The following is a 24,189-nucleotide window of genomic DNA, read 5'->3' as shown; positions in this document are numbered from 1 at the left end:
AATAAAGTGAAACTCTGTCTCTAAAAAAAAAAAAAAAAAAATAGTCAGGTGTGTGGCAGACGCCTGTGGTCCTAGCTACTTGGGAGGCTGAGGCAAGAGGATCGCCTAAACCCAGGAGTAGGAAGTGGCTGTGAGCTGTGATGCCAAAGCACTTTACCGAGGGTGATAAAGTGAGACTCTACAAAAAAAAAAAGAAAGACATTCAACTACTAATGTAATTTTGTTTCATACTATGTTTTTGTTATATTTTGGTCTGTTTTAAATGAATTTGCTTTTCTGGGTGTATGTCTCAGCATGAGGGGCTGTGGGCAGCTTGGGCTTTTCCATCTTTTGCCTTATGAAGTCACTCCCTAGGTTGTCCCAGACAGGAAGGCTGCTTCCTGCCCCCACTTGCAGGGCCAGGAACTCCTAAGGAATAGGACACATGTGGGCCAGCCCCTGACAAACCCAAGTCCTGCCCAGGCTGCATGTTCACCTGCCAGAGGTCTTAGGAGTAAACAGCCTCTTGGTCAGGGGACCTGAGTTTGTACAAAGTTCAGATGATGAAATTTCCTACTTCGCAGGCTTGTGAGGGTTGAGGCCACCTATTCTGGTCACCTCCCACACTCACCCACTGCTTTGCAGGCCTTGGTGTGGGGGTCCAGCTGGAAGCCGTCTTCACACTCGCACTTATAGCTGCCCTCCAGGTTCACACAGATCTGGCTGCAGGTGTCAGGGTCCTGACACTCGTCAATATCTGGGAGACAGAGAAAGGTTTTGGGTGATCATTGACAAAAGCTTCAGATAGAGCTGTGGGACCCAGACTAAGACCCGCAACTCACAAAGATGTGGGAGATAGCCCATCCCCTCTGAGGAACATTAAGGAAATGGCCAAGTGTCATTCTCAACAAAGAGGATCCCCAACTCATCATAGAGCTAGCTAAGAGAGTGAAGCCCCATCAGCCGAGATTTCTTTTTGTGTTGTCATTGTTGTTTTCTTCTTTGAGAAAGAACCTTACTCTGTTGCCCCAAACTAGAGTACTGTGGCATCAGCCTAGCTCATACCAGCTTCATACTCCTGGGTTCAAGTGATCCTCCTGCCTCAGCCTCCTGAGTAGCTAGGACTAAAGGTGCCTGCCACGACCCTTGACTAATTTTTCTCTTTTTGTAGTATAGACAGGGTCTGGCTCTTGCTTAGGCTGGTCTCGAACTCCTGAGCTCAAGTGATCCTCCCGCCCCATCCTCCCAGCGTGCAAAGATTTCAGGGGTGAGTCACTGCGCCCAGCCTGAAATTTCTTAATTATTAATCCCAAAAGGCAAAAATCTCTAAGAAACCAAGTGCTCTTGGGCCTGGGCTAAATATTTATGCCTATGGTGTCTCATATGTCCCTCCTGTAGAGTGGGGATTGCTTTCGTGCCCACTTAGCAGATGAGGAAACTGCGGCATCTGGAGTTCAGTCATCATGTCAGGGAGGGTACAGGAGATCCAGGGTTTGGCCCTGCTCAGGAATCACCTTCACATCTTCGCTGGTCCACCAGCCGGAAGCCGTCAGGACACAGACACTCGTAACCGATCTTGAGGTCATTGCAGATGTGGGAGCAGCCTCCATTGTTGTCCAAGCACTCGTTGGTGCCTATGCCAGGCAGGGGACACAGAGCAGTCACTCTCTGACCTGAAGATGCCCCTCCTTGCCACCCTGTGGCAAGACCTGAAGATGCCCCTCCTGAAATAGCCACCCTGTGCTATTTCACCATCTTTATCCCAAACACAATTATAAAATACACACACACAAAGAGAATGTATTTGTATATAAATATAGCTGAAATACAGCTGGGGAACTGAGGTAGGGCCGGGTTAAAAAAAAAGAAAGAAGGGCGGCGCCTGTGGCTCAAGGAGTAGGGCACTGGTCCCATATGCTGGAGTTGGCGGGTTCAAACCCAGCCCCGGCCAAAAAACACAAAAAAAAAAAAAAGAAAGAAAGAAAGTTCACTAGAAAGTGTATGGCTCAGAGTCCAAAACTTTTTCTCTCTGGCTTTTTATTTTATTATTTGTGGGAGGGTGGTTTATTTGTTTGTTTTGAGACAGAGTCTCACTTTGTCACCCTCAGTATAATGCTGTGATGTCACAGCTCACAGCAACCTCCCACTCCTGGGCTTAAGTGATTCTCTGACTCAGCCTCCCAAGTAGCTGGAACTATAGGAATCCACCACAACGCCCGGCTATTTTTTGGTTGTAGTTGTCATTGTTGTTTAGCTGGCCTGGGCTGGGTTTGAACCCGCCAGCCTGGGTATATGTGGCCAGCGCCCTACCCACTTGAGCTATAGGTGCTGCCTATTTTATTATTTTAAGAGACAAGGTCTTGCTTTGTTGCCCAGGCTGGGCTGCAGTGGTGTCATCACGGTTCACTGCAGGATCAAACTCCTGGGCTCAAGTGACCCTCCTGCCTCAGCTTCCTGAGTAGCTGGGTGCTGGCCACCATACCTGGCTGATTTTTTATTTTTGGTGGAGACAGGGCCTGCACTCTTGCTCAGGCTGGTCTCAAACTCCTGGCCTCCAGCACTCCTCCTGCTTCAACCTCCCAAAATGCTAGGATTACACGTGTCAGCCACCATGCTTGGCTTTCTCTTGTCCTTGACAGAGAAAATTCACAGCCCAGCTCTGTACTATACAATTATTCCTAATAAGGTCTTAACTACCCATCCCATGGCAGTCTGAGTAAAATGAAAAAAACCTCTCAGGAGAGAAACAGGAAACCAAAAAAAAGAATTCACATATCTTGTTTTCCTTAAGAGAAACCCTCCAAACAAAATACCTCTTAAATTGTCACTGCTATGGGTCAGAGTGCAGCAAACAATTTATCAGCTTCCCAGCCTCCCAATAGCTCTACAATGTGTGCACGACTGACTACCTTCACATCTGATGGATGTGAACGCTGAAGCAAAGAAGTAAAGCCACTTATCCCCAAACCTTCTCCACATCAGTCTTGTACCAGAGCCCAAACACCCTCTGCTCAATGAGGCGGGGCAGGGGTGTGGGGGGGATAGTCCTCAAAGCCTCAGTTTGATCACGTGTCAGTCCCATACTGCACCCTGAGGCTTACCACACTCTTTAATGGGCTCATCCGACCAATCCTGGCAGTCCCGTACCGAGTTGCACACTTTGTCAAGGGTTATACATTCACCACTGTGGCATTTGAACTTGTTGGGTCCTTCACAAAATGTCACTATGAGAGGGAAAGAGAGGAGGGTCAGGTATATATGAGGTGGAGGAATCTGCTTAGCACACTAATATGAGGGTTCATTCCCACAGGGATATATACAAACGTACTCATTACTAAAACATAATGATCTAATTTAACACCTAAGAAACCACTAATCAGCTTAAGAATTAGAGCAGGGGCTGGGAAACCATGTCCCATCCCTGACCCAAAACGGTTCAGATCGTTTATTTTTTATTTATTTATTTATTTATCTATTTATTTTAAAGACAGAGTTTCACTTTATTGCCCTCGGAAGAGTGCTGTGGTGTCACAGCTCACAGTAACCTCCAACTCCTGGGTTTAGGCAATTCTCTTGCCTTAGACTTCTGAGTAGCTGGGACCACAGGCGCCCACCACAACGCCCGGCTATTTTTTGTTGCCGTTTGGCCAGGGCCAGGTTTGAACCTGCCACCCTTGGTATATGGGGCTGGCACCCTACCCACTGAGCAACAGGTGCCGCCCTGGATTATTTATTTCAATAAAGTTTTATAGGCACAGAGCCACAGCCATTCATTTACATGGGTCTGTGGCTGCTGTCTCACTGAAAGACAAAAGTTAAAGTGTTGCAACAGGCTGGGTGAGGTGGCTCATGCCTATAATCCAAGCACTCTGGGAGGCCCAGGCAGGTGGATTGCTTAAACCCAGGAGTTCGAAACCAGCCCAAGCAAGAGCAATACCCCATCTCTACTAAAAATAGAAAAAAATCACCAGGTGTTGTGGCAAGCACCTATAGTCCCAGCTACTTGGGAGGCTGAGGCAAGAAGATTGCTCAAGCCCAGGAGTTTGAGGTTGCTCTGAGCTATGACACCATAGTACTCTATCCAGGGGAACAGAGTGGGACTTAGTCTCAAAAAAAAAAAAAAAGTTGTGGCTTGGTGCTTGTGGCTCAAGTGGCTAAGGTGTCACATACACCTGAGCTGGCAGGTTCAAATCCAGCCCAGGCCCGCCAAACAACAATGATGGCTGCAACCAAAAAAAAAGTAGCTGGGCATTGTGGCGGGTGCCTGTAGTCCCAGCTACTTGGGAGGCAGAGGCAGGAGAATCGCTTGAGCCCAGGAGTTTGAGGTGGTTGCTGTGAGCTGTGACGCCAAAAAACAAACAAACAAACAAACAAACAAAAACACATGTTAATAAAGAATGTATTATTTAATTTTGCTTGTTTTTCTGGCAGTCTCCTGCAACTTGGCTTCTTGGTCTCAATACTAAAATTATGAGTTTTTGCTATGTTGCGGCTAGTGGCTGTAGCTTCTTCTCCTGGCTGTCTGTGTCCCACTATGTTGCTCCCCACTGCTGACCTGCTGACCTCCATGCTCACAGCAGCAGGACTGAAGAGGCAGAAGCAACCCAAGTGTCCACATTAACAAAATGTGGTCCAACCATACAATGAAATATTATTTAAGTTTATATTAATTTCTTTTTTTTTTTTTTTTTTTTTTGTAGAGACAGAGTCTCACTTTATGGCCCTCGGTAGAGTGCCGTGGCCTCACACAGCTCACAGCAACCTCCAACTCCTGGGCTTAAGCGATTCTCTTGCCTCAGCCTCCCGAGTAGCTGGGACTACAGGCGCCCGCCACAACGCCCGGCAATTTTTTTTTTTGGTTGCAGTTTTGGCCGGGGCCTGGTTTGAACCCGCCACCCTCGGTATATGGGGCCGGCGCCTTACCCACTGAGCCACAGGCGCCGCCCTTAATTTCTTTTTTTTTTTTTTTTTTTGTGGTTTTTGGCCAGGGCTGGGTTTGAACCCGTCACCTCTGGCATATGGGGCTGGTGCCCTACCCCTTTGAGCCACAGGCACCACCCAATTAATTTCTACTAAAGTATTATTTAATGTTATTAAGTATAAAGTAATATTCCATACAATGGAATTGCTCAGCCTTAAAAAAGGAAGGAAATTATGATACATGGTACAAATGGAATAAACCTTGAGGACATTATGCTCAATTAAATAAGCCAGAAAGCATGATTCCACTCATAGGAGGTCCCTAGAGTTGTCCAATTTACAGAGACAGCAAGTACAAGGTGGGTGTCAGGGTCTGGGGAGGTGGTGTGGAGTTAGCATTTCAAAGGGCCAGAGTTTCAGTTTGGGAAGATGAGAAAGTTCTGGAGAGGAATGGTGGTAATGGTTACACATTAATGTGAATATACTTAATATTGATGAGTTGTGGGCGGCACCTGTGGCTCAGTCGGTAAGGCGCCGGCCCCATATACCGAGGGTGGCGGGTTCAAACCCGGCCCCGGCTGAACTGCAACCAAAAAATAGCTGGGCGTTGTGGCCTGTAGTCCCAGCTACTTGGGAGGCTGAGGCAAGAGAATCGCTTAAGCCCAGGAGCTGGAGGTTGCTGTGAGCTGTGTGACACCATGGCACTCTACCGAGGGCCATAAAGTGAGACTCTCTCTACCAAAAAAAAAAAAAAAATGGGCAGTGCCTGTGGCTCAATGAGTAGGGCGCCGGCCCCATATGCAGGAGGTGGTGGGTTCAAACCCAGCCCCAGCCAAAAAAAAACTGCAACAAAACAAACACAAAAAAAATTGACGAGTTGTTCACTTAAAAATGGTTAAGATGGTAGTTTTATGTTATGTGTATGTTGCTGTAAATACAAATTAAAAGGAAATCAATTTGACATTGATGTACCTTTGCTTAATTCTAGAGTTTTGCTGTTAGGTTTTGCTACTAGGTGTTGCTGTGCATGTTGCAAAGCCACCAGTCTCTGCTGCATGGGTACATCTGTCTCCTGAGTACATTCCCAGGAGTGCACTTTGGGAATTCAGTGATTTACATGGAATTGAATGGAGGATTCTACTACAAGCTCAAAGACATGTGCTCTGCCCACAGTGACCTTAAGAAATCTCACACCTGTGGCTCCGTCAGTAAGGCGCCGGCCCCATATAACGAGAGTGGCGGGTTCAAACCCAGCCCTGGCTGAACTGCAACCAAAAAATAGCCGGGCACTGTGGCAGGCGCCTGTAGTCCCAGCTACTTGGGAGGCTGAGGCAAGAGAATCGCTTAAGCCCAGGAGTTGGAGGTTGCTGTGAGCTGTATAATGCCATGGCACTCTACCAAGGGCCATAAAGTGAAATTTTGTCTCTACAAAAAAAAAAAAAAAAGAAATCTCAAAGTCCAGGCTGGGCAAGGTGGCTCACGCCTGTAATCCCAGCATTTGGGAGACCAAGATGAGTGGATTGCCTGAGCAAGAGCAAGACCCCGTCACAAAAAAGAAGAAAGAAAGAAATCTCAGTCCTGAATGTGAAGCTATCATTATGTGCATTTTTCACATAAGCAGAAACGAGGCTCAGAGAGTTATGTAACTTGCCCAAGGTCCCCAACCCGAGCACGCTGGAGCAAAGCTGTCCTGGAAACCACCCTCTGACTTTCCAGAACATTTGCAAACAGCAAGGCACTGGAGATGGGTAATGGGAAACCGGCAGCCTGAGCTCACCATTGATACAGCCATGTTCATCACTCATGTCCTTGCAGTCATATTCCTGGTCACACTGCCGGCTGCCATGGACACAGGTCCCGTCCAAGCACTGGAATTCGTCAGGGCGGCAGGTGGACACAGCTGGAAAAGACAGAGAGTGTTCATTAGGTTAAAAGGAAAATGATGAGCTTCCTGCCTACTCTGGGAAAAACCTCCCCAGATACACCTGTCCTAATATTTTCCATTTTAACACAGATGCATTTCAATGCAGGTTTTAGAAGATTTTCTTTTACCACAGGACTTTCTGAGGATCAATAAAGAATTGTGAAATTTAAAAGAAGAATCGTGGGACATTATAATTAAAATAACAGCATAGTGTGAAAAATAGGAAGAAGGCCAGGCGAGGTGGCTCACACCTGTAATCCTAGCATTCTGACAGGCCGAGGCGGGTGGATCGCCTGAGCTCACAAGTTCAAGAGCAGCCCAAGCAAACTCGAGACTGCGTCTCTACTAAAAATCGAAAATCTGAGAAAAGAGAATCACTTGAGGCCAAGAGTTAGAGGTTGCTGTGAGCTGATGATGCCACCGTACTCTACCCAGGGCAACAGCTTGAGACTCCGTCTCAATAAAAAAAAAAAATACTGTAGCTTACAGCTCATTTCCTTTATCAAAAAGAGACCAATGGGAGACTCCTGTGGCTCAGCAGGTAGGGCGCTGGCCCCATATACCGAGGGTGGTGGGTTCAAACCTGACCCCGGCCAAACTGCAACAACAACAACAAAATAGCCGGGCGTTGTGGCGGGCACCTGTAGTCCCAGCCACTCGGAAGGCTGAGGGAAGAGCATCACCTAAGCCCAGGAATTGGAGGTTGCTGTGATGTCACGGCACTCTACTGAGGATGATAAAGTGAGACTGTCTCTAAAAAAAAGAGAGAGAGAGCAACTAGGGGTTAAAGACAGAGGGTACTTTGGGGATTTACGTTCTCCTTAATGTGATCAGAAAGAGTGAAAGGAAAACAACATGGAACCAACTTTCTTGGCAAATGATTTAAAAGTGCTTAACTATTTATTTTCTATTACACACCTGTAGGAGGCTGAGAACGGAAGGGACCCCACTCCCCATACATACCACAGTTCTCCTCATCGGACTTGTCCTTGCAGTCAGGACCGCCGTCACAACGCCAGCTGGAGTGGATACACTCGCCGCTATGGCAGTGGAATTCGTGGGAGGAGCAGGGACCATTGTTCCCTTGGGTGGCTAATGTGTCTTGGCCCCCACAGCGGTCTGGCCACTCATCTGAGCCATCCTTGCAGTCAGGGTCACCATCACAAGCCCACAGATCAGGGATGCAGGTGGAATCGTTACACTGGAAGTTGGCAGGGCTACAGGTGGTCACGGGGCATGAGGCCTCATCTGTGCCATCTAAGCAGTCCCTGTCCGAGTCACATACAAACTGCTGGGAGATGCACTTGCCATCATGGCAGCGGAATTCATCTTGGGAGCATGTCTTGGCTGCTGTGGGGACAGATGGAGAGAGACCACCTTGTCACCTTGGATCCCCTCCCTCCCACAGACACCAGCCCCTTCTACAAGCAGAGGTGCTGTGCCCATAGAGGACAGACCCTGGTTAGCAGAGGCCTAGAGAGGTGGGCCAGGGAGTTTTCATGGCCTGAACTCTGAGCCACTGCCCTCTCTGTGCCTCAATTTCCTCATCTGTACATGCCCTCCTTGTATGGATGTGAGGACTAGCATATTCCTAGGTGTAAAGCTCTGAAGCTGGGTCCCACAATGTGGTCACACTACCTATAGGATCACTATCATTATTATGGGTTGAGTATCCTCATCTGAAATGCTTGGCACCAGAAGTGTTTCGGATTTTGGAATATTTCCATTATCCTCACTGGATATTTTGAATATCTCAAATCCGAACATCTGAAATCCTAAATGCTGCAATGAGCATTTCCTTTGAGTGTCATTTTGGTGCTTGTACCAAGCCCCCAAGACACAGAGCCATTGCCATGCTGCCAACATGCAGCTCCTCTGACAACCACCCAAAGGCCCCAACACACTCATCAGCACAGGCGGGGCCAGCCACAGGGATACAGCCCGGGATGTGGGAGCTGTCAGGCAATACTCACGACAGCCTTGCTCATCCGAGCCATTTTCACAGTCCACTTGGCCATCACATCTCCAGAACTGAGGGATGCAGCGATTGACATGGCCCCCACAGCTGAAGTCCACTAATTTGCAGGTAACAGACACTATAGGAGAAATAGGACAGAGCCTTCATTCAAATGGCAAGACCAGTCAGCCTCACTAGTCCCATTGTTGCAAAGTGAAAATCCCAAGATGTTTAAGAGAGCCTCAGTCCCACCCTTAAAAAAATTAACTAGGCCGGGCTTGGTGGCTCACACCTATAATCCCAGCACTTAAAGAGACTGAGGCGGGTGGATTGCCTGAGCTCACAGGTTCAAGAGCAACCTCAGCAAAAGCAAGACTGCATCTCTAAAAAATAGCCGGGCATTGTGGTGGGTGCCTATAGTCCCAGCTACTTGGGAGGCTGAGACAAGAGAATCACTCGAGCACAGGTTTGAGGTTGCTGTGAGCTAAGACCAAATCACTTCTGGGCTCAGGATATCTTCCTTCTATGGCTTTCTGAGTGGCTATGCAACCATGCTCAGCTGGGATTACAGGTGCATTCCACCATCCCTAGCCAATGCCATCCTTTATGGGTCAAAACAAAGGGCGTATAATGGAGAATAATAAAAATTATGGGTGGTGCCTGTGGCTCAGTGGGTAGGGCACCGGCCCCATATACTGAGGGTGGTGGGTTTAAACCCAGCCCCGACAACACTGCAACAAAAAAATAGCCATGCGTTGTGGCAGGTGCCTGTAATCCCAGCTACTTGGGAGGCTGAGGCAAGAGAATCACCTAAGCCCAGGAGTTGGAGGTTGCTGTGAGCTGTGACACCACAGCACTCTACTGAAGGCGACAAAGTGAGACTCTGTCTCTACAAAAAAAAAAAAAAAAAAATTGGATGATTAGTGCTCCCTTCTGCAGCACATATACTAAAATTGGAACAATACAGAGAAGATTAGCATGGCCCTGCACAGGATTACACACAAATTTGTGAAGCGTTCCATATTAAAAAAAAAAAAAAAATTGGATAATTAGGTGACGAAAAGGTTTTGTGATGAGATAGAAGTAGTGGCCATATAGTATTCTGAATTAGTTAATGCCAGTGAGCTGGTTAATTTCATACTAAGTGGGCGGCGCCTGTGGCTCAGTGAGTAGGGCGCCGGCCCCATATGCCGAGGGTGGCGGGTTCAAACCCAGCCCCGGCCAAACTGCAACAAAAAATAAAAATAGCCGGGCGTTGTGGCGGGCGCCTGTAGTCCCAGCTACTCAGGAGGCTGAGACAAGAGAATCACGTAAGCCCAAGAGTTAGAGGTTGCTGTGAGCCGTGTGACGCCACGGCACTCTACCCGAGGGTGGTACAGTGAGACTCTGTCTCTACAAAAAAAAAAAAAAAAAATTTCATACTAAGTAAGCTTTACCTCAATTGAAAAAAAAAAGTTATTTAATAGCTTTAAGGAAAGCTCCAATAAGTTCTCTCCTCACCTCCCAATTCACTCCAGCCACCATCATCAAAAATGGTTAGGATTAAAATGAATATAATAAATGATTAAAATAGATACAATAAAAAGGTTAGGAGGTGATTTCCTCCCAAAGGGGACTCACTGCAGGTCTGCGGGAATTCATCAGAGCCATCAGGGCACTCGGGGCTGCCATCACAAACCCACTTGTAGGAGATGCATTTCCCATCTTGACATTGGAACTCATTCCTCTCACATCTGTCTTCCTCTAAGAGAGAAGAAAAGGGGAAGGGAGTTCTTTTTTTTTTTTTTTGGCCAGGGCTGGGTTTGAACCCACTGCCTCCAGCATATGGGGCCAGCGCCCTACCCCGTTGAGCCACAGGAGCCACCTCGGAAGGGAGTTCTTAAATTCCAGAATCAGAAACTGGACATACCTCTGTGTCTACTTCGCCAACTCAAGAATGAACCAGAAATGTAATTCTATCAGGAACAGACGGAATCCCACGAAATTAAACATGCACCACAAATAAAATTTCATGAACTCTAAAGTATAGTGAAGGATGCAGAGAATAAACCCCAAGGAGGGAATTAGCAACAAAGATGTTGACATGATGTTGCTGGTTACAAAATATGAACCCCATTTGGAATAAAATATTAGAACTTTCCTGGACGCTAATAAAGAAATGAAAAGTACTTGGCAGATTAAAAGGCTGTATTGAAAACAGTCATGAGGAAAATTGACACAGCAAAATCATTAAGGTGGAAGAGAACTTCAGGAGCTGTCTCCAGTGGGTAGAAAGGAAACATAAAGAGATAAAGAATTATAAGAAATTATAAATATAGGCTGGGGGCAGTGGCTCATGCCTGCAATCCAGCACTCTGGGAGGCTGAGATGGGATGATCGCTTGAGCTCAGGAGTTTGAGTTTCTATGAGCAAGGCTGGAGCAACAGAGTGCCATTTGGTCTCAAACAAACAAAAAAACCTCTTGGGCTCAAGTAATCCTCTTACCTCGGCCCCCAACATAGCTGGGACTACAGGTGCCAACCACAATGCTGGGCTAATTTTCCTATTTTTTAGTAGAGATGGTGGGGGAGGGTCTCACTCTGGCTCAGGCTAGTCTCGAACTCTTGAGCTTAAGTGATCCACCCGCCTCAATCTCCCCCCAAAGTGCTAGGATTACAGACGTGAGCCACCAGCTAAATCAATTAATGTTTTGTTTCGTTTTTTGAGACAGAGTCTCGCTTTGTCACCCTTGGTAGAGTGCCGTAGTGTCATAGCTCACAGCAATCTCAAACTCCTGGGCTTAAGTGATCCTCTTGCCTCAGCCTCCCAAGTAGCTGGGACTACAAACACCCACCACAACACCCGTCTATTTTTAGAGATGAGGTCTTGCTCTGGCTTAGGCTGATGAGCTCAGGCAATCCACCTGCCTCAGCCTCCTGAGTGTAGGATTACAGGCATGAGCCACTTTGCCCGGCCTAAATCAATTAATTTTTAATGTTAGCCATAACAGAAAAAAAAAAAATCGTTTACTGGCTTATGCAAATTTAGCCATTAGCTCATTTTGCACAAAGGTAATTAATAAAGGCATTGTACTTGAAGCAGAAACTACCTCTCCAGAAAGTTACTCCATTCTTGGGAGAATCTTCAAGACAAAAAAGGACAAAGTAGAAGGGAAGAGGAGAGAGGGGGAGGGAGGGGGGATATGGGAGGAGGGAGAGTATTTGGGGGGACCTCACCTAATGTGCATGATGCAATGGTACATTTCAAAACTATTAAGAAATGAGTATAATTGTGATGGATGTGTTACTTAGTTCAATGTAAGCCTTTCACATTGTATATCGAAGCAGTACCCTGAACCCCATAAATGCATCAATGTACAAAGTTATGGTTTAATAAAAAATAATTGATTAAAAAAAAAAAAAGACGGGCGGCTCCTGTGGCTCAGTCGGTATGCCGGCCCCATATACCAAGGGTGGCGGGTTCAAACCCGGCCCGGCTGAACTGCAACCAAAAAAAAAAAATAGCCGGGCGGGCGCCTGTAGTCCCAGCTACTCGGCTGAGGCCAAGAGAATCTCTTAAGCCCAGGAGTTGGAGGTTGCTGTGAGCTGTGTGAGGCCACGGCACTCTACCGAGGGCTATAAAGTGAGACTCTGTCTCTACAAAAAAAGAAAACAGAAAAAAAAAAAAGACAGGCTCGGTGCCTGTGGCTCAAGTGGCTAAGGCGCCAGCCACACACACCTGAGCTGGTGGGTTCAAAGTCTGCCTGGGCCCGCCAAACAACAATGACGGCTACAACCAAAAAATAGCCAGGCATTGTGGCAGGTGCCTATAGCCCCAACTACTTGGGAAGCGGAGGCAGGAGACTCGCTTGAGCCCAGGAGTTGGAGGTTGCTGTGAGCCTGTGAGCTGTGATGTCACGGCACTCCACCCAGGGCAACAGCTTGAGGCTCTGTCTCAAAAAAAAGACAACAAAAGGAGAGAGTAAACTTTTTTTTTTTTTTTTTGTAAAGATAGAGTCTCACTTTATGGCCCTTGGTAGAGTGCCGTGGCATCACACAGCTCACAGCAGCCTCCAACTCCTGGGCTTAAGCGATTCTCTTGCCTCAGCCTCCCGAGTAGCTGGGACTACAGGCACCCGCCACAACGCCCAGCTATTTTTTGGTTGCAGTTCAGCCGGGGCCGGGTTTGAACCTGCCACCCTCGGTATATGGGGCCAGCACCTTACCGACTGAGCCACAGGCGCCGCCCTAAACTTTTTTTTTTTTTTGAGACAGAGTCTCACTTTGTCACCCTCAGTAGAGTGCAGTAGCATCATAGCTCACAACCTCAAACTCTTGTGATCCTCTTGCCTCGGCCTCCCAGGTTGCTGGGACTACAGGTGCCCACCATAATACCTGGCTATTTTTAGAGACAGGTTTTGCTATTGCTCTGGCTGGTCTCTGGCAATGTTACTGAGAGTGAACATTTTAATGATTCTTCTACTTTGCCCATGAGAAAAACCTCTCCTGCTTCTATCTGGATTGTGAAGGAAGAACCAAGATCTTTCACTCATTGTGTCATTTAGAGTTTTTTATATGTATGTATTTAGGTGATTCATTTTCCCTTTCATATTTTCTTTAAACATCCACGATTTGTTTTGATCCAAGGTGGAATTGCCTAGGACACACAAACAATCTGAACTTGCTGGTTTTTAAAAGGCTTCAAGGTAGAACATTAAATATAGAACACATCACTTTCTTAAAGTGAACAAGAAAGCTTCAAAGATTTATGGAGCATCTTCGGGAGTAAAAAGGAGATGTAAGATGGCACAGAGAGCTGATCACATGTGAAGGTGGTTCACAGACAGTAGAGAGAAGAGAAAACACAAGATCCTTCCCACCCATGGCTTCTTCCTTCTGTCCTATTTCCTCTTGATACACATATCTGCAGACACCTGTTTCTCTTATGAAAGGCCTGAAACCCCTTCGAAGAGTGAAGAAGAGAGTGTCCTTGAGGTCACAAAAAAATTTTTTTTGAGCCAGAGTCCACTATGTCACCCTCAGTAGAATGCTGTAGCATCACAGCTCACAGCAACTTCAAACTCTTGGGCTTACGTGATTCTCTTGCCTCTGCCTCCCGAGTAGCTGGGACTACAGGCACCGGCCAAAACGCCCGGCTATTTTTTTGTTGCAGTTGTCATTGCTGTTTTGCTGGCCTAGGCTGGGTTCGAACCCGCCAACTTCAGTATGTGGGAGGCACCCTACTCACTGTGCTATGGGTGCTGAGCCAAGGTCACAAAACATTATCAACTGTCCCCAAACTCTCAGCAATGAGAATTACATTGCTGTTCCAAGAAAGGAAAGATTTCCTTTCTTGGAACTACATGTGATACAACACACCTTCATCTTGGTACATAATGTGTCCCTGCACGGGATCCTGTAAACACGACCTCAGACAACACATCCCTGCAGTCCCCTTCTGATGCCCATCCCTTGGCTCAAACTATCACTATTAGTTCTCAGTTCAGTTTTGATGCTGATCTTCAAAAAATCTGGATTAGGCACCTTTATAAGCTCCTAAAATGCTCCTTTCTTGCCCCTACCAATGTATATCAAAATGGCCTGTTGGCTCAGCACCCATAGCACAGTGGTTACAGCACCAGCCACATGCACCCAAGCTGGCGGGCTCAGACCTGGCCCGGGCCTACTAAACAACAGTGACAACTGCAACAACAACAACAAAAAATAGCCGGGCATTGTGGCAGGCACCTGTAGTCCCAGTTACTTGGGAGGCTGAGGCAAGAGAATCACTTAAGCCCAAGAGTTTGAGGTTGCCGTGAGCTGTGACACTACAGCACTCTAGTAAGGGCGACAAAGTGAGACTCTGTCTCAAAAAAGACCTGTTTACTTATGTATCTTCTAGCCTAGATATAAACTCCTTGAGGAAAGGGGATGTCTTTTTCATCCTTGCAACATGACGTAGTCTCACCCTAATGCCTGACATAGTCATAAGCATTTTGATTATTAGGTGTACCAAAAATCAGGGCGTAGCCCATCACCTGGTCAGGGAAAGGGATGCTGTTCTGCTGTACATCTTTAAGGAGGCAAACAGGACCAAACTTATTTATTTATTTTTTTTAAGACAGAGTCTCACTTTGTTGCACTTGGTAGAGCACTGTGGCATCATAGCTCACAGCAACATCAAATTCTTGAGCTCAAGTAATCCTGAGGAGGCCTCTTGCCTCAGCCTCCCAAGTAGCTGGGACTATAGACACCAGCCACAATGCTGGGCTAGTTTTTCTATTTTTAGTAGAGATGGGGTCTTGCTTTTGTTCAGGCTGGTTTCAAACTCCTTGAGATCAGGCAATCCACCCATCTTGGTTTCCTATAGTGCTAGGATTACAGGCATGAGCCACCACTCCTGGCCTACAATATCTGACAAAATTTAAAGTTCAAAGTCCACCCTGTACACCAGTGTTAAGTTCAAGAAGTCCAACAAATAAGACACCTAAAATCCTAGCATTCCGGGAGGTCAAGGCCAGAGGAACCCTTGAGCTGAAGATTTTGAGAACAGTATGAGTAAGAGTGAGACCCCTATCTCCACAAAAAATAGAAAAATTAGCCAGGCATCAATAGTCTCAGCTACTTAGGAGGCTGAGGCAGGAGAATCGCTTGAGCCTGGAAGTATGAGGTTGCCGTGAGCTAGGCTCAGCCCACAGCACTCTAGCCTGAGCAACAGAGACCCTGTCTCAAAAAAGAAAAAAAAATCCAAGCTGGGCAAAATGTTAGCTGGATGTGGTGGCAGAGCCCTATAGTCCCAGCCATTTGAGAGACTGAACTGGGAGCATTGCTTGAGCCCAGGAGTCAGAGGTTGCAGTAAGCTATGATTGTGTCACTGAACCCCAGCCTGGGCAACAGAACAAAACCCTGTCCTTTATTTATTTATTTATTTATTTATTTATTTTGAGATAGAATCTCACTTTGTCACCCTCAGTAGAGTGCTGTGGTGTCAAAGCTCACAGCAATCTCCAACCTTTGGGCTCAAGCGATTGTCTTGCCCTAGCCTCCCGAGTAGCTGGGACTACAGGCACCCGCCACAACGCCTGCCTATTTTTAGAGACAGGGTCTCACTCTGGCTCAGGCTGGTCTCAAACCCATGAGCTCAGGCAATCCACCCGCCTCGGCCTTACAGAGTGCTGGGATTATAGGCGTGAGTCACTGTGACTAGCCTAAGACCCTGTCCTTTAAAAAAAAAAGAAAGAAAGAAAGAAAAAATAATAATAAAATAAAAAAATAAAAAGAAGAAGAAGAAGGGCAGCACCTGTAGCTCAGTGGGTAGGGTGCCGGCCCCATATACCGAGGGTGGCGGGTTCAAACCCAGCCCTGGCCGAACTGCAACAACAACAACAAAAAAAATAGCCGGTCATTGTGGCAGGCGCCTGTAGTCCCAGCTACTCAGGAAGCTGACGCAAGAGAATCGCCTAAGCCCAGGAGTTGGAGGTTGCATGAGCAGGGTGATGCTACGGCACTCTACCAAGGGTGACAAAGTAAGACTCTTTCTCTACAAAAAAAAAAAAGAAGAAGAAGAAGCAGGGCCCGGTGGCTCATGCCTGTAATCCTAGCATTTGGGGAGGCCAAGGTGGGTGGATTGCTTGAGCTCAGGAGTTTGAGGCTGCTGTGAGCTATAACGCCATGGCACTCTACCCAGGGTGACAGAGTGAGATGTCTATAAATAAATAAATAAATAAATAGGTCCAGCACCCAAAGCACTGTGGTTATGGCACCAGCCTCATACACCGAGGTTGGTGGGTTCGAACACGGCCGGGCCAGCTAAAGCAACAATGACAACTGCAACAACAACAACCAAAAAAGAAAAAAATAGCTGGACGTTGTGGTAGGGGGCTGTAGTTCCAGTTACTGGGGAGGCTAAGGCAAGAGAATCGCCTAAAGCCAGGAGTTTGAGGTTGCTGTGAGCTGTGACACCACTGCACCCTACCGAGGGCAACATAGCAAGACCCTACTTCAAATAAATAAATAAATAAATAAATGAAACTTTGGGTCTTCCAAGTTTAAGTCCAGTACCCCTATCAGAGAATAGGAACCAGCTAGTCAAGGCATAGGGCAGGGGGTGGAGGGCAAATGAGGATAGAGATGATAAAGATGGAGAAATACAGAGAGAATTTAGAAAATCAACAACTTGGTAACTGTGAATTATAGGGAGGCCATGTCTAAGGTGACCACAGAGTTGGGTCCCAGATGACAACGAGAATGTGTTAAAAATAGGGAAGAAAGGGGCGGCGCCTGTGGCTCAGTGAGTAGGGCGCCGGCCCCATATGCCGAGGGTGGTGGGTTCAAGCCCAGCCCCGGCCAAACTGCAACAAAAAAAAAAATAGCCGGGCGTTGTGGCGGGCGCCTGTAGTCCCAGCTGCTCGGGAGGCTGAGGCAAGAGAATCGCCTAAGCCCAAGAGTTAGAGGTTGCTGTGAGCTGTGTGATGCCACGGCACTCTACCGAGGGTGATAAAGTGAGACTCTGTCTCTACAAAAAAAAAAAAAAAAAAAAAAATAGGGAAGAAAGAAGTGAATGACTTGAACTTTGGAATCTGCTGCCCTCACAAGCACTGACAATTCTACTGCCCAACTACTGATCCGCACAGGATGTCCTCCTGGGTGGTACTGTGACAATACCTGCCACACCCCTCTAACTCAGAGCAGAATTGGGATTATGCTCAAAGGAGGAAATGACTCACTTCTCACTGCTTACACAGGGATTGGATAAAAAGCAATTCAGATTCCAAGCTACTCAGAAAAAATAAAAGGGAAGTCCAGGCAAGGGGGCCTTGGTAATAAAGATCTCAAGAGATGAGCTTCTATTACTCCACCAGTGACCATAGTTTTGGTGATCACTAGTGATCACTACTCCATTGATCTTATCTCCAACCTTTGTTTGCATAAAGACACATTTTACCAACAAAATGTGCTGCTGGAAAGGCCAGAAATGTTAATAACAGCTGAAGGCCCATAAAGTGGGGATAAGGAAAAAACCCTTCTATGGACATTAAGCTTTCCCCTGCCTATAATTCTCCAAACATTTGTCAGCTACAAGTAGCAACATGTATTATCAACTGCTTGCCTCTTCTCATTGCTGAGCAGTATTCCAATGGACGGTTATATCACCTGTGTGTCTGGCATTTATTCATTATGTCAGTATCTGGGCAAGGCCCCTGTTTTTGTTCTGTTCTTTAATTCTTACAATACTCTCTAGGAAATGGAGAAAGCTATTTCCCTCTATTTTTTTTTTTTTTTTTCCCGTAAAGATAGAGTCTCACTTTACTGCCCTCGGTAGAGTGCCGTGGCGTCACACGGCTCACAGCAACCTCCAGCTCTTGGGCTTATGTGATTCTCTTGCCTCAGCCTCCCGAGCAGCTGGGACTACAGGCGCCCGCCACAACACCCAGCTATTTTTTTGTTGCAGTTTGGCCGGGGATGAGTTTGAACCCGCCACCCTCGGTATATGGGGCCGGCGCCCTACTCACTGAGCCATAGGCACCGCCCTATTTCCCTCCATTTTATAAATTAGGAAACAGAGCTAAAAAAGTCAGTTTCCCCCATGTCATTCTAGTTAAATGGCCTGCAGAGCCATTTAAAGCCAAGCCATCTAACTACATTTCTATGCTACCTGTCAGGAAATCTACAGAAGTGTGTTCAAGACCACACTGATGGGAAGATACCACTACTACCTATTCCTGTTGAAACAGGTAATCTGGCTCAGCGCCTGTAGCTCAGCAGCTAGGGCACCAGCCACATACACCACCAGAGCTGGTGGGTTTGAATCCAGCCAGGGCCTGCCAAACACCAATGACAACTACAACCAAAAAATAGCTGGGCATTGTGGTGGGTGCCTGTAGTCCCAGCTACTTGGGAGGCTGAGGCAAGAGAATCCCTTAAGCCCAAGAGTTTGAGGTTCTGTGAGCTATGATGCCACAGCACTTTCTCCAGGGCAACATAGTGAGATTCTGTCTCAAAAAAATAAATAAATAACAGGTAATCTAATAGCCAACCAACCCTCCAGACAGTATTTTATTTATTTATTTTTTTATTTATTTATTTTTTTTTTTTTTGGAGACAGAGTCTCACTTGGTCACCCTTGGTAGAGTGCCAGGGCATCTTAGCTCACAACAACCTCAAACTCTTGGGTTCAAGTAATCCTCTTGCTTCAGCCTCCCAAGTAGCTGGGATTATAGGTGCTGGCCACAATACCTGGCTATTTTTTTTTTTTTGTTTGTTTGTTTTTTTGTAGAGACAGAGTCTCACTTTATGGCCCTCGGTAGAGTGCCGTGGCCTCACACAGCTCACAGCAACCTCCAACTCCTGGGCTTAAGCGATTCTCTTGCCTCAGCCTCCTGAGTAGCTGGGACTACAGGCGCCCACCACAACGCCCAGCTATTTTTTGGTTGCATTTCAGCCGGGGCCGTGTTTGAACCGGCCACCCTCGGTATATGGGGCCGGCGCCTTACCGACTGAGCCACAGGCGCCGCCCTATTTTTTTTTTTTTTTTGAGACAGGGTCTCACTTCTTGCTCAGGCTGGTTTCAAATTTGTGAGCTCAAGCAATCCACCTGCCTCGGCCTCCCCAGTGCTGGGACTACAGAGGTGAGCCACTGCGTCCAGCCTCTCCTCCAGACAGTATTTTTTTTTTGCAATTTTTGGCCAGGGCTGGGTTTGAACACGCCACCTCGGCATATGGGGCCCAGTGCCCTACTCCTTTGAGCCACAGGCGCTGCCCCTCCAGACGGTATTTTAACAGTAGATTTGGGGGCACCCATAGCTCAGTGGTTAGGGCACTAGCCACATGCTCCACAGCTGCAGGGTTTGAACCCGGCCTGGGCCTGCAAAATAAAAACAAAAACAAACAAAAAATATCAGCGGAGTGTTGTGGTGGGCACCTGTAGTCTCAGCTACTAGGGAGGCTGAGACAAGAGAATCACTTGAGCCCAAGAGTTTGAGGTTGGTGTGAGCTATGATGCTACAGCACTCTACCGAGGGTGACAAAGTGAGACACTGTCGCAATAAAAAAAAAAAAAGTAAATTTTACACTGGGCACAGTGACTCATGCCTGCAATCACAACACTCTGGGAGGCTGATACAGGCAGATAGCTTGAGCTCAGGAGTTCTAGACCATTCTGAGCAAAAGCAAGACCCTGTATCTACTAAAAAAAAAAGAACAAAAGAAAGAAAAAAAAATTAGCCAGGCATTATGGCAGATGCCTGTACTCTCAACTACTTGGAAGGCTGAGGCATGAGAATCACTTCTTTTTTTTTTTTTAAGAGACAGTCTCACTTTATCGCCCTTGGTAGAGTGCTATAGTGTCACAGCTCACAGCAACCCAGCAACCTCCAATTCCTGGACTTAGGAGATTCTCTTGCCTCAGCCTCCCGAGTAGCTGGGACTACAGGTGCCCGCCACAATGCCCAGCTAAGGATCACTTAAGCCCAGGAGTTTCAGGTTGCTGTGAGCTATGATGATGCCACAGCACTCTACCCAAGGTGACAGACTCTGTCTCACAAATAAATAAATAAATAAAAAGTAGATTTTGCTGCTACAAGCACACAGCCAGATAACAGCCTTCAAACTAAGCCCTCACAGCCCAGCAAGTGGGGAGACAAAGAGTGCCAAATGACAGCACACTGGGGTGTGTCCCCACAGAACAGCCTGAGCAAGAGGACAGATGTAGTTCTCCCTCAAACACCACGGCCCAAAGAAACCACACATCTTTCTAGTTCTTTCAAATAAGGTTTAGGTTTTTTTCACATTAGATCATCTGAATTTCAGCAAAAGCAAATCAGAGCACCAATCCTCAGATACCCCTGTGCTATGGTTGCCTGAAATGATAATAGGCACTGCACCCTCTCAGAAAAAAAACCCTATAAACTCTCAACCTTCTGATCTCTCGTGTCCTAAGTGACAAGTCAGGAACAAGGTTATCGAAACAGAAAAGGAGAATAATCATTTCTATTTTTTTCCCCAGCACACAAATGAGGTGGTAAATGCTTTCGATGTTTTCTTACCATACTAGTGTTGCTACACAGGGAAATCGAAATTGTAGCTAGAATCATTTCCTTATACATATATAAAAAAAAAATCCCCTGGCTGGAGAAAATAGACTCAGATAAAAATGAATGAGAAAGGAATTATGACTGCTCCTTCCCAAACGGGATGTGTATTTTCCCTAGGGTGACTCAGAGGTAGGTTGCGTTGCAGCTTCTTTGGAAGGGGCAGCCAACTCCTTTGCTCTTGGTTAGTTATTAATACTTCAGCAGTCCCTTAGCAACAAAAGGCCATTTGCTTGACAGCAGGATAGAGTGTAGATGCTATTAATGTACTTTACGTGGAATGCAAAGGAGACTTCAAAAGGTCCCTCTCAAAGCAAGGAGAAAGAAGCACCTAGATTTGGATTTTATGTGGAGGAATTCTATATAGAGAAAAGCAGAAATGAGGAACATAATACTACAGGTTTTCAATCTCAATGAAGCTCTTGTTATCTTTTTTCCCTTGAAAGAAAGATAATGAAAAAAGAATTCCCTGGGACTTGTAGCAAAAGCAGACACAACTCTCAACCCAATTGCTCTACTTTTTCTTTCATTTATTTATTTATTTTTTGAGACAGAGTCTCACTATGTCACCCTTGGTAGAGTGCCATGACATCACAGCTCACAGCAATCTCAATCTCCTGGGCTTAAAGGATTCTCCTGCCTCAGCCTCCCAAGTAGCTGGGACTACAGGCACCTGCCACACACCTGGCTATTTGTTGTTGTTATTGTTGCAGTTGTCATTGCTGTTTAGCTAGCCTGAACCGGGTTCAAACCCGCCAGCCTTGGCATATGTGGCCAGCACCCTACTCACTGAGCTACGGGCACTGACCTGCTCTACTTTTTTTTAAGTGTGGGTGAGCCCTGGACTCTTTGACACTCCACCTACCACTGTTTACTGATTTTTAACTGGCTAGGTGGTGAGGGTGTGCAGTTCAGATTTCAACTTCTATTCCTAGAGGAAACAGACAAGAAACTCCTCCAGGGGAAATTCCTTGAACCCAGAACTGCTAGGGCTTCTATAAACACTGATCCAGGAGCTCTCAGAAGTCTGGGGATATCAGAGCTCCTCTCTCCTGGAGAATAGAATAAACATCATATAGTCAGTCAATCGGTGGGAAGAAACTACATTAACGGGGTCTTTCGTAACACTTTACTTGCAACACCTTCTCTTAGGTAAGGAGTTGACCAGTGAGTGAAATACAAGTTAATCTAGTGCCCCTTGACCAAGCCACATCCCTTTGGCTTTATACTGGATGGCTGAATAATGGCAATAACAATCCTATTTCTCTGCATCCTCCCTCCCTTCCCTCCCAGAGGAAACTGGCATGTTACAGATTACAAGAGAGTTCAAAGCTCTCTCGGCTCAAAACGAACCACTTTCCGGGCGGCACCTGTAGCTCAGTCGGTAAGGCGCCGGCCCCATATACCGAGGGTGGCGGGTTCAAACCCGGCCCCTGCCAAACTGCAACCAAAAAAAAAAAAAAATAGCCGGTCGTTGTGGTGGGCGCCTGTAGTCCCAGCTACTCGGGAGGCTGAGGCAAGAGAATCGCTTAAGCCCAGGAGTTGGAGGTTGCTGTGAGCTGTGTGAGGCCACGGCACTCTACCGAGGGCCATAAAGTGAGACTCTGTCTCTACAAAAAAAAAAAAAAAAACGAACCACTTTCCAATGGAAAAAAATATATATTAAAAAAGCTTCCTACAATCCCAATCCTTTCACAGGTTGAGTGGTTCTGAGGAGGAGAGGAGCCTTTTAGTTATTGTCCAAGACAGGGCTCACTGCCTCTCCGCAGCTACTTTTTTTTTTTTTTAAAAAGCAGTGACTCAGGATCATGCACCTATTAGCCTCTTGTCGAAATCTAAATCCGATCCCACCGCCCCAAAACGAAAAATTGCCACTTTAGCAGCTCAAGCGAACCCATTTAGAACCTCAGAACAAATGCACCTTGGCCCGCGTCGGGCTCGTTGCCTCTGCCCCCAGCCCACCCTGGCTGAAGGTCTGGACCCAGGAGAGGCAGGAGAGATGCTAAAGCCACATTTTAGCCTCCGGAGGCACCGCGGCCTTGAGAACCTGTCTGTGAACTTGACCCGGGAGGGCGGCCCCCCAAGAGCAGGCAAGGACCAAGGTCCGCCCTCAGACTGCAGCGGAAACTGGGGCCTTGGCCGAGGGGACCCGAGTCTACGTTCGCTCACATAGGGGCCAGAAGTACCGTCGCCTTTGCGACAGGGAACTGTGACCTGACAGACTCCCGACCTCCCCAGCAGCCGCCTAGCCCAGAACCCGGTGGGTCGCGACTTCCGCGCAAGCCCCGCCCTTCAACGATTGCACCTCCGCCTGGGATGCCTGCCATTGGACGAGGGGAGTGGCTCGAGGCTCGCCTGTTCGGATGGCACCCAATGGAAGCTGTGGGGCAGGCCCAGAGGGCGGAGACAGGGCGGAGGGAGGCGGTCCGGAGATTGACGCTCCAGAGATACCCGAGAAGCAGCGCCAGGCTGCGGGAGGTGGCAGCGACCCCCGAGGTGCGCCAAGTTGATCTGGCCGCTGCGGTTACCCCGGCCGTGGGGACCCCCGCTCCAAGCTGGGAAACCGGTCCTCGACTCACCCTTGCCTCTAGAATAACTGACTGAGTTGAGGGGTGTCCCTCCTTTTAGGAATGGAGCCTCCCCCCACCTCTGAGGAAGAATGAAGAGGTCCCTCACCCTGCAGAGACTTGAGCGGAAGAGCCACGCCGCTTGTTCTCTGAGCCCGCCAGACTCCTTCCAACCCTCGCGCCCCCTCTAGCCGCCTGGAAAAGACCTCCTTCCTGCCATGTTCCTACATGTCTCCCAAGAATGGAGTGATTAATTTTTCCTCTCCCCTCGCCCCACAGTAAGAATTCCCAAAGGGCACGCACCAGCGCCTGGAGCAAACCCTACCTGCAATCCCCGCCGCGGCGAGGAGCAGGGCGACGGCCCAGCGCAGCCTCCAGCCACCGAGCCCCATTCTCGCAGCCTCTTCCCGTAACGTCCCGATCTGGATTACGACGCCGCGGTGTCTAAGCTGGGAACTCAAGCTTCGCACGGCTGCATGTGTACCCGAGTCATTCGCCGCAACATATCTAGGCGAGGTTTCCCGTGAGGGGAGGAGTTTTCAGTGGGGTGATTTTCAAAAGTCTTCACCTCACCGCGGGAGGAGGAGTTTCGAACCGCCGATGTGACTTCTGCTTCTTAACCCTTGAAGTCCTGGCTCGAATTCCAGTCCTCCCAAAGCGGCTCCAGGGCAGGCGGCTGAATTCCTTGCACAAGTACTAGGGTCTTGGGTCAAGAGCCGACCTACAAATCCAAAATGCGTCTCCTGAAACATTCGTATGAAATTACTCAACTTTT

At 47.5% G+C, this 24,189-nt stretch overlaps 1 protein-coding gene and 1 non-coding gene across 2 annotated transcripts in view; one reads left to right on the top strand and one right to left on the bottom strand.

Moving 5' to 3' along the window:
- LDLR (low density lipoprotein receptor) overlaps positions 1-23,934 on the bottom strand; it is a 45,125-nt gene extending 21,191 nt beyond the window's left edge. The window contains exons 1-8 of the mRNA XM_053583265.1: positions 23,740-23,934; positions 10,401-10,523; positions 8,797-8,919; positions 7,787-8,173; positions 6,677-6,799; positions 3,081-3,203; positions 1,494-1,613; positions 611-736 (exon numbers count right to left, since the gene is read on the bottom strand). Of these exons, the coding sequence (XP_053439240.1) occupies positions 611-736; positions 1,494-1,613; positions 3,081-3,203; positions 6,677-6,799; positions 7,787-8,173; positions 8,797-8,919; positions 10,401-10,523; positions 23,740-23,806 (1,192 nt within the window). The 5' untranslated portion in view covers positions 23,807-23,934. The remainder of the gene's footprint in view (positions 1-610; positions 737-1,493; positions 1,614-3,080; positions 3,204-6,676; positions 6,800-7,786; positions 8,174-8,796; positions 8,920-10,400; positions 10,524-23,739) is intronic.
- LOC128582763 (U6 spliceosomal RNA) lies at positions 9,704-9,808 on the top strand. Its single transcript, XR_008379208.1, has one exon. It is a non-coding gene; the product is annotated as a U6 spliceosomal RNA (small nuclear RNA).
- Positions 23,935-24,189: the final 255 nt, after the last annotated feature.

The sequence above is a fragment of the Nycticebus coucang genome, chromosome 3 (genome assembly GCF_027406575.1).
Source record: "Nycticebus coucang isolate mNycCou1 chromosome 3, mNycCou1.pri, whole genome shotgun sequence".
NCBI lineage: Eukaryota > Metazoa > Chordata > Mammalia > Primates > Lorisidae > Nycticebus > Nycticebus coucang.
Note: the sequence above shows the minus strand (reverse complement) of the source record. Positions and strands in the feature narration are given on the sequence as shown.